This window comes from Pollicipes pollicipes, unplaced genomic scaffold (genome assembly GCF_011947565.3).
Source record: "Pollicipes pollicipes isolate AB1234 unplaced genomic scaffold, Ppol_2.1 Scaffold_5544;HRSCAF=6559_pilon_pilon_pilon, whole genome shotgun sequence".
Taxonomy (NCBI): domain Eukaryota; kingdom Metazoa; phylum Arthropoda; class Thecostraca; order Pollicipedomorpha; family Pollicipedidae; genus Pollicipes; species Pollicipes pollicipes.
Window position 1 is genome coordinate 376 of NW_023596704.1, and position 10252 is coordinate 10627.

At 52.0% G+C, this 10252-nt stretch overlaps 1 protein-coding gene across 1 annotated transcript; it reads left to right on the forward strand.

Annotated features, from left to right (window-relative positions):
- The first annotated feature begins 645 nt into the window (after positions 1-645).
- Positions 646-7699, forward strand: LOC119102084 (zinc finger protein 76). Its single transcript, XM_037225449.1, has 9 exons — positions 646-657; positions 1683-1763; positions 2082-2242; positions 2611-2812; positions 3568-3657; positions 3939-4057; positions 4582-4761; positions 5641-5781; positions 6186-7699. The coding sequence occupies exons 2-9, from the start codon at positions 1754-1756 to the stop codon at positions 6339-6341; spliced, it is 1059 nt and encodes a 352-aa protein (XP_037081344.1). The 5' UTR covers positions 646-657; positions 1683-1753; the 3' UTR covers positions 6342-7699.
- The last annotated feature ends 2553 nt before the right edge of the window (positions 7700-10252 follow it).

Consider the following 10252-nt stretch of genomic DNA (forward strand, 5'->3'; position numbering starts at 1 on the left):
GATTCCACTAGTTCCATATGCCACTGGTGTTCCATGACTTGTAGTTGCCTAGTAAATAGTAATTTTGAAACTATGCACCTTGGTACTGTTCTGAAAATTTGCAGCAAATAGTGGGTGTGACCTTGTGACTTGCATGTTAAAAGTTGAACATACAGGGCATTTGTCACACCCAAAGTGTTTTTTTTTGTGTTTTGTACAATTTGCCTGCATCCCTAACAACTATAACTTAATGATTACAACTTTAATGAGATGACATGCTAAATTACAGAAGTCATTTTAGCAACATTCTCAGTGTTTTTTTTATTTTCTTTATGGTTTGTTCATCCAGTTTAAAGTATCATTTTCACCCCAAAAAAGCTCAATGTCTCTCTTGAGAAGAAATTGTGACATTTATGTATGATCTGGCATTTATAAACACTTGGTGTGATGATGACTTCTGGTCCAAATGTTTCTTCTAATTCAGTGGCAAATGGTGTTTTCATTGTAGATGTATCTGTAGAGCTTTTTTGGTAGTTAGTCATTGTAATCTGTGACTGTGATGGATAAGCATTCCACTATGCATTTATAGGAAACATGAAAGAAAAACCACAAATATTGGGAAAAAAATATAATAAAATCCCATAAGCTTGTTGAACTCTTGTCAGCCATCTGCATCAGGTAAGTTTTTTATTACAACAGCATTGCTCTCATGGCTGGTTAAGCTGTATGTTTTTTAACCAGTATCAGGTTGTAAAAATTTAAAGATAATAATCTGATTTGTTAGAAAAGAAGATATTTGGGATGCAGATGGCCTGAGCAGCTTGTGTGATAATTAAAGCTATAGGGTTATTTCACACTGCTCCAGCTTATGCCAGTTCAATCCTTCAGCATTAAACAAATGGCCTTTAGCTTGTAAGGTCACTGAGCTTTGGCTAGGTCAGAGTCAGGCTAATGGCTATTAGCAGCGGCCATTCTTGAGAATTATCCAATGTGGTATGACATCATGGTGTTAGATGAAGCTGCACATCTTTGAGACTTTTATTTGAGAATTACATGAGTAGGGTTGCAGCTGTAGACTACTTTTCTGTGGGCTTATTTAAAATTTTGGATCACAGTGAGATGAAGAAATGTGTTTGAACTTTATAAAAGTCAGAATAGGTTAGCGTAGAATTTTAGGAACATGCTTCCCGGTGTAATCCTTGGCACTTATTGAAATTCAGAAATCAAAACAATTTTGCAGGTTTTGGTCACAGTGACCCTCTGAAGGTCAAATGATGTCACTGACCTGAGAGTTATATCAGTTACCTTTTGCCATGAAGAAGTAAATAGATGAGGTGGTTAGATTGAAGGTGGTCACATAAGGAGGTCTGAGGTGACTTCACACACTTATCTGGAGTTGGACCTTGTTTGGCCTCATTTGACCCAAAAGTTGTGACCAATGGGCCTCAAAATTTCACATGACACACAGTGAGTGTGCATTTGACTCTATGCATTTCATCAACCTTGTATCTTTACCTCTCTTAGTTTTTAGACATCAGGACCAATTGCCCCCCACCCCCGCCCCATCCCCTCCCAGCAGTGCTTCATTTAACAGGCCATCAAGGCACTTGTTAAGTCAAGTAGTGATGATGCCATCCCACTTTGCCTTTTGTGTGAACACCTCAAGTTGTGGTTTCACACATCTTTCCATTCATTTTTTTCAGATACAGACCATGGTGATGGCACTGTTGAGGATTTGAAGCTGGGTGATGTCAGCCTGCTTACAGAAGATAGCATGCAGCAAGGTGAGCATACATGTGTATTTGACATGTCTTTTGTTATTGATGATGTCCATCAGTGCTCAGTTGGAGACCATGTGAAGCTGCTGGAAGGCAGTATGATGGTGTTTTGAAGTTGGTCACTCCTTTGGATGAAAACAAATTTCATGCCTGCAGAACAGCATGGCTTGGGCACAGCTTAGATAGCATGTCAAGTAGATCACCTAGTCCCCCAACTGGTTCATTGAAAGTACACCCCTGGTTGGTAGGACATCCACCAGAGCCATCTGAATAACAGTCATAGCACCTGTAATACACAATACTCATGCTCAGCTGTGGCCTCAGATGACCCAGAAGTGGCTGGAGAGGTGCCTCAGCCGACTACATGTGTCGTGATGGACCTGCCACTGGAACGAAGGACCAAGGAGAAGAAGGCGGCGCGCACGTCCCACTCCTGTGATTTTGCAGGCTGTGACAAGAAGTTCCTATCGTACCATTCGCTGAAGGTGAGGCTGTCCCACGCACGGGGGCCTCGCGCGCCGGCCCGCCGCTGAGAGTGCGGCCGGCGGCGGCCTCCGACGCCTTGCGTCTCTGTTAATGTAACGCTTGGCTTACGGAGGTGAAAATGCATGCAAAGCTACAAAAATTTAAAAAGTCACGGATGTTTTGAGTGTCTATTTTAGTGTCATTGGTGTAGAGCACTTTATGGGGTAAATTTCGGTGTATGTATGTGTAACTCTAGCGTTCAAATTCAGTTCTGTTTGAGTACTTAAGAAGAAGCGCGAAGAGCGCGTTGGAGACATTCAGCAAGGGCTCGTCCTTCACCGGCCCGCCCGCTGCCATGCGCTCCCTGACCGGCGGCCGGCTGCCGCAGTCTCACGCGATGGTACACTCGGGCGAGCGTCCGCACGCCTGCCAGTGGGCCGACTGCGGCCGCACCTTCACCAGCTTCTACAGCATGTCGGCCCACTGCCGCACGCACACGGGACAGCGGCCCTACGGCTGCACGGTGGCGGGCTGCACCAAGGCCTTCAAGACGTCGAGTGACCTGCGCCGGCATGCGCGCATTCACACAGGTCAGTGGAGGGGGGGGGGGGGGGGAGGGCGAGCTCGACCGGCTGGCTGACAGGGGATGTGAGGTGTACTGAAACACGTGCTTGCGTTGTTAATGTTGAAACACCGTGGAATGTGATTCACCAAAAGATGTCGGTGATTTGTATATATGGCCGGCGGTTTTTTCTCACGGGATGTCAGGGATGCTGGAAACTCGAGGTTAGTTCTGTACGTAGCTGGCGAAAGAGACAGGAGAAGTCGTGGCTCGCGTTCGATCTTTGCCAAATGCAATGGTATAGTGGTCTTAATGGCTACAGGACGTAAATCTCGTATCGGCCGCTCCATTGTTTGTTTCCAAGCTTCGCCGCCGGGGTGCCGGTAGTGTAGTGGTCTGCGCGTCTGCGTTAACCACTGCGCGTCTGGGAAACCAGAGGTACGGGGTTCGATTCCCCGCGGTGCCCGCCCTTCCTGCCAGGGTGAGAGGCAGGCGACGCCATATAGCCCCAGCAGCTGAGTACGTCGTAAAGCCCCAATGACACACAACCTTCACTGCCAGTGTGAGGAACGGTTGTCAGTAAGTGCATGCTGTGGCACAGTCCAGGGGTCGTATCTTTTTTGCCTTTCTATGGAACCCTCGAGTTTGCTCCGCGAGCCCGATTCGAGCTGTTATCAAGAGACTCATGTCGCTTTCCTTCGACGTATCGCGTCCGCTTCGTCTGCCACGGGCAGAACTCCTGCGTACAGTTCTCGGTGTTGATGGCCCGCGTGATCTCGCCAGGCGACAAGCCGTACGCCTGCAGCTTCCGCGGCTGCTTCAAGAGGTTCTCAACGCTGGACATCAGGAAGGTCCACGTCAGGACGCACACGGGTGGGTTCGTAGTGGAGGACGCCCTTTCTCGGTGCCTTGTCGCGAGCTGCGTGGACGAACAACTTAACGATGTTACGAACGACTGTTCGTAACATCGTTAAGTTTGAGTGTGTCCGGCCAGTCGTCTTCGAAAGGTCACTTTGCTGTGCTGTTTGTGCTGATTGTGCTGTGTTTCTGCGGGGATCTGGTGATGGGATGTGTGGCCCGCCCTCGCCGTGTGGTTTCATGTCGTCTGTTGATCTAATCTGTGAACACGTTGCCTTTCACCCTGTGCGACGCAGGTGAGAGACCTTACGTGTGTGAATTTGACAACTGCTCGAAGGCGTTCTCGTCCCAGACGAACTACAAGAACCACATGAGAACGCACACTGGGGAGAAGCCATTTGTCTGCAAGCATCCGGTATGTGCAACAGTCCCAGGATTTTTATAGGATTTCTGGGACTTTTCCCCGTTTCGCTGTATAGTCCCCCCCCCCCCCCCACACACACACAGACGCAAATTTGTGCTCGGCCCCTCACGTTCCAATGTGACGTCGGTCAAATCCACCGAGTTCACCGGTCGTGCGTCCGGGTTTGGTGGTAGGTTTGGTCGGTCACATATGCCGGTTCAGTCAGCTCAGCGGCTTCGGTCAAAGCACATGTCATCGGGTGGGGAGAACATCGGTACATCGGTACATCGCATCGGTAGCAGTGCTGTGATTGCATCCGGGGGAGACTCGTGTTAAACAGCAGGAAATGTACCGGTGCGTTCAACCCAACAGCTCATCTGGGAATTATCGACTCCAGTTTCCTAAGCTGGCCAATTAACCATCCGGGGAGTCTGCTGGGTGCAGTACGTGACTGGGGCTTGCGTAGCATGGTTATGAGGCTTTCATTTTTATGTGTTGCGCGCTGTTTTCTGATGCCCTGCATCCATCAATTGCAGGATTGTGACAAGAGCTTTACGGAGTACTCCACCATGTACAAGCACCAGATGGTGCACCTACAGAGCTTCATCGTGTGCGACGTGTGCAGCAAGAACTTCCGCAACATGAGCACGTTCCAGTCGCACCGGGAGCGCGAGCACAGCTGGCTCGCTCCGCACCCGGCTTCTCAGGAGCAAAAGGTGCGATATCCGCCCCCTGCACTCGGGCACCTCTGTCGGGTGCAGCCATGCGCCGCGACTGTTTGACATTGAACGTTGGAGAAGGGACCGTGACGCGTGCCTGGTGCCTGGGATGTGTTGGTCGTTGAGCAGGTCTTGCGCCATGCGTGACGTCCCCAGCTAGTTGAAGCGCGCCCAATGCTGTCATCTGAAAACTTTCTCATTTTTGGCCATGTTAGCTGCGGTGCGTAGGGGTGTCGTCACCTTGAAATGGATGCGAATTGGTGTCATCACGTGCAAACGTGGAACCGCATGAAATGTCTGGCCAGTGGGTTTGCTGAAGCGGCACCGGAAAAGCTCTGCCTCTTTGTCGGCAAGGAAGGGCAGCGTGCAGGGACGACTCGCTGAGGTCTCTCACTCTTCGTCCAATATCCGTTTTCTCGCGCCACTAACGCGCGATGATCCAACTCATGCACGATTGCTGTACACGCTGTAACCGTGCGTCTGGTGTCTTCTGCTGATGTTGTCGACCGGAGACCGACGCCGGCCCCGCGGCGCTGTCAGGCGTTGGAGGCGGATGTACCTCTTTCACCGTTCTCCTTTCTCCTTTCCCCATTCTTGTGACTGCACCTGTCTTTCCCGTGCCCAGGTCCTCTTGGCTTCATCTGTAGCACTGGCATGACCCATGCCAAGACATGTATTCACTGCTTCCCGGCTGTTGGGCGATTCGCTGTGTCGTTCGAATGGCCACAAGGCCAGTAGCCGCTGGCTAGGTCGGCTCCGAACGCCTGAATCGCTCCGGCTGGGCCCGGCTCGGCTCCCCGAGCGTCCGGCACCGCGTCCGGCACGGCCGCCCGCTCGCCGGCCGGCGCCCCGCTGACGCCCGCCTGTGCGCCGCAGGAGGGCGCCGAGGCGGCGGCCGCCCCGGCCAGCCCGCAGCGCATCCAGCTGCTGCTCACCGAGCTGGACGTGCGCACGGTCGAGATCAACGGCGAGACGGCCCAGGTGCTGGTGCTGCCCTCCGACGGCGACCGGCCGCAGGTGAGGTTCGCCGTGCGGCCCGAGAAGGGCGTAGCGGGGGGGGGGGGGGGGCGGTCAGCGGGTTGAAGACGTGCTCGTAAGGCAGCGGATCGGTCCCCGTTGTAAACTCGCGCGCGGCTATGTCCGGCTGTCAAACAGGCAAAGGCCTGTTCGACAACCTGCAAACAAGTCGGCGGGATGGGTTGGGTTGGATGTGAAAATATGCTACCAGCATATAGGTAGTATCTTGACACAAGTGTTGTGAACATGACTGCCCGCTGTTTGTGATTCCTGGTCACTTCGCGGTGTACGCTGGTGACTCAGGAGGGCTGGCAGCGTGCTGACATGCCTGTCGCCTATCGCTCCCCCCGCCGGCGCCGCCCGCCCGCTGCGGCCGTGTGTGACCCGCTCCCCCGCGCCAGCAGGAGTCGGGCGAGACTGCCGACCTGCACTTGCTGGGCTGCGCCGAGGCGCTGGTGGTGGAGGCCGACGAGTCGCCCGGCTCGGGCGACGCCCCCTCGCCGGCGCTCTCCGCCGATGACCCGGACCCGCTCTCGGTGGTGGTGGAGGAGCAGGCATGAGCCGCCCCGCCGGCGGAGGAGGCAGGACTGGAGTGGCGCGGTCGCGGCGCTGAGCACGCAATCCGCCTCGGTCGTGGTGTAGGAGGGCGTGTGACCCGGGGCGGCCCTCGTGCCGGGCGGGAGGCGCGGGCGCTGCTGTAAAATGGGGAGGTGTTGTGTGGTGTGGTGTCGTAGCCCGGTGGCTAGGAGAACACAGTCTGGACGCCTCGTGGCACTTGGGGTGGGGTGTCTTGGCCCGGGGGTAAGAGGAGCGGAGTCTGAACGCCTCGTGGCGCGCATCGCTGGTGGTGAGCTGCGATTGAGCTGTGTAAGAGGAGGGAGGCGGTTGCCCTGAGTGCGTTTAACGTCGGTGAGTGACAGTTGGCACTTCATGGCGTTTCACCCACACTGGCGCCGCGCCGAGCAGTCGAGTTCTGGATGGTGGCCTCAAGCGGGTTTAGCACCGTAGTCTAGGCCGTTTATGTAGCGGAACGTGCTGTGCGTTTTCCCCTCTTTGTTGCGGTGTCGTCACGTAGTTTACTTCGTGTTGCCATGGATGACGATCATGATTGTGATGACGCCCAGTGGCTCAGTTCTGCTTTTGCTCGGTACGTAATCTCTGTTTGTGTGAGTGTGGCTTATGCTTTGAAGTGTGAGACCAGTTTGGCTGCGGTGTTATATTTACCAAAGAGTCGTTGCAGTTGGTCGTAGGTGGGTCGTTTTTTTACGGATTGGCGTGTTTGCGCCCGGCCTATCGTGTGTCGGCGATCGTCAGGTTCCACTCCATGGGCGTTGGTCAGACGACGCCTGTTGATTCCCAGTCAGGTGATGGAGACCGCTCCGATCGGAACATGTATGGGTAGATTTACTCCCCATGGCCAAATCCGCTTGGCGTCCGTGTTTCAATTGAAATGCAAGCAAAGGGCTGGACAGACCAGTGCTGGTGCTATCCTGGCGAATGACACGAATGATCCTACGCATAGTATTGCTAGGGTTGAATCAATCCATCTTAAATTTCTGGGCTGTGCTATTGCTTCCTGACTTCTAAATGGTGTCTCCAACACGGCTTATGGCGGTGCTGATCAGGTGAACGGTTGAATTTTACAGCGGTTTTGGAGCAGCCTGGGATAGGTGCTGCCATCTTTTGGGCCATAGCACTATTTATATTTCCCATAACCCTCGCCGATGCCCTTCCTTTGCCCGGCCGGTCATTGGTCGCTGCTCCGTGGTTGCAACAGAGATAAATGTGAAACGTGAATAAAAGACAACGCATATTGTCTCACAACTTATGGTATGAATATTGGGCTAAGCTACGTGGCATGGATTGTCAATAAAAGCCCGGAACATCGTGTACCAGTTAATGCCGTTCCATCAAGTGCTGCCAGTGAGCAAGCAGCCCGGTTGTGTTTATTTCAGTGTGTCCGAATGGACTGGTGACCCGGCGATATATGGCTGAACCGTCAAAGCGCGCAAAATTGACCATAATGCCACAAGCTCCTGTGTTTCAGTGGTCCACGGGACTACAAGCCAGCATTTTCACAGGCGCATCGATTAATTACGTGTTCAATCTTCCTCGACTAAAAACATGATAAATGGAGAGTATGCTCCCAAGCGGTTTTGCGATGATACCAAAATTTCCGTTGTATGGAAGTTGCAAGCACTATAATACATGTAATGTGTCCGTCTTGCTTAATTTCTTTATCATCGAAGAACTGTGACAAGACTGCTCGTAGAGAAGCTCTCAAAGTGAGTGTGACTGCATGTTGGAATTTGCAAGAGACTTGAGTTGGGCCTTGCTTCCCGGCGGGGATGAGCCCAGCTGGACTCGGGGCTGAGCTCGGACTCATGTTGGGGACGATTGGACTTGGGCTCGGGCTGGTCCAGCAATTTTAAGGAACTTCTTGAAATTCTGGCTCTGGTCCAGCAGTTTTAACGTTTGAAGTGATTAAAATCTGGAGCCCTAAGCTGGATTCGGACACAAATGAAAATAAGAGCAAGAAGAAACAGATGAAAGATGATTAGGACTAAAAGTAACTTGAATACGCTCAGTTCCCTTCCTATCCTATTTAAAAGTCATTGACCTACCTTTGTGGTCGCAGTGCACACACGAGGTGTAATTGCGTGGCTGATCTTTCTTCAACGTGTTACAGCAAATAGGCCTATCGGCATGTGCCCTAAAAGTTGCGATGTGGGGTTTGACTTAGAGAATATCGGACATGTAGTTGGGCTGGGTGGGCCAGGCTTGGTTTGGTTAGCCTAGGTTAGCTTGAAATGATCTGGGCTGGGTCCCATTCTGTTCGGATGATTTCATGTCCAATCGTTCAAGGCTGTTCAAGGTTCTCCGTCTAGAACTCCGGTTGCGGTTACGTTTGGTACATGCAGAGCACTCAACGGTAGATGATGACCTCCCAATTAGTAGCCACTAGCGGACTGGGGTGTCAGGGGCGGTGGCCCAGGCTGCTGATAGCAACTGGCCCGAACTTTTTTTATTGAATTCAATTCTGCGAGCAGCGCTCGCCCAGGCAGTACTTGTTGCGTGTGCTCGCCCTACCTTCCAATCGGGGAAATTCCAGATCACGGGCAAAACTTTGCGGCGGAAGTTTCAAGTGCCACAATGTTCGGTATGGTCCGGCCTGATCGCTACCGCTACCTGATCTTTAGTTCGCTGCTGTCACCGGCTACAGGCCATTCCGGTCATGAACGTATAGCGCGCACCTGAAGCGACTCGAACCCACCCCGCCAGAGGCGGGTGAATCGGAAAACTGCCGCTAATGACATGGAAGATTAACTGGGCTAATGACACGCACAACTACACCGTTCTGACTTCTTTACGGCACGTGTTCTACAATGTCTTAAACGCTTTTCGCAGACGTCGTTTGAGCGGCCTGTCAGATTAAGCCAACCGCAGCCGGGTCTAGTCGCGTCCGACACGTGCCGCATTTGTCACAGGGATGGGTGAATGAACTTGCCGCCGAACGCACTAAATTTTGAATACATTCGATGCTTCGCAATCAAAACCGTCGTATTTGCACGCATATTTAATATTTGCCATTAAGGGAACTTTATCAAGGGAGAGAGAGAGAGTTTGAGCCAATTCTGTTAAAACCCTTGCAATTTCGTGGGTTCTAAAATTTACCTTTTTCATGCATGCGACTGTCGGCCGCTGAGTGATGGGTGATCGTCTTACCCCAACGATATAATCAAATCAATAGTCTATGACGAAGGCGCCGTTCAGAGATGTATGGCATGCGCTTATAGGCTAGGATGCTACCAAGTTTTGAGTGCATCAGTTTACCTTTTTTAAATGTTAACAGCTCGGAAGCTGGGAAAAGCGATAAGTCGCATTGGTGGACAGGCACCCGTTTATACATACATGTTATATGAACACACACGACATGAGCCTGCTCTTTACTTAAGTGTGGTTCACACGGCCTGGGTTCGAAATGGCATGTCCTCGACACTAGGCAAATTCGACCGAACATCGCGTGACCCCGGTGACCTGTGCCGGCCGCCAAGGTAGAGCACACCAACTGTTACCTACTGAAGTCGAGATGCTAACTCCGACAATCCAGCTGTGGTGGGACGCCTCTCTGATAACAAGAATGGGTGACAAAAACAAGCCATAAATGACAAATGAATGGAAAAGGAATGATGATGGACTGAAAAGATAATGGGGAAATGAATTAACGTAGTTGCCGTAGCAGACAGATGGCTGCCACCGCTATGAGTGCCAAATAAGGTGCCAATTCAGAACCCATTACTGACGTCTTCCAGGCTGTCTTTGGACTAAACGATATTTCTTCTGGTGACTGGGTGGAGTGGTCTCCTAGTTCCAACTGACCATGACCAGACGGGGCTGCTCATTGGAGCGTAATGCTAACACGAGATGGCGCGTCACCTCACCCCTTGCAGTGAATTGATTACTCACCGCG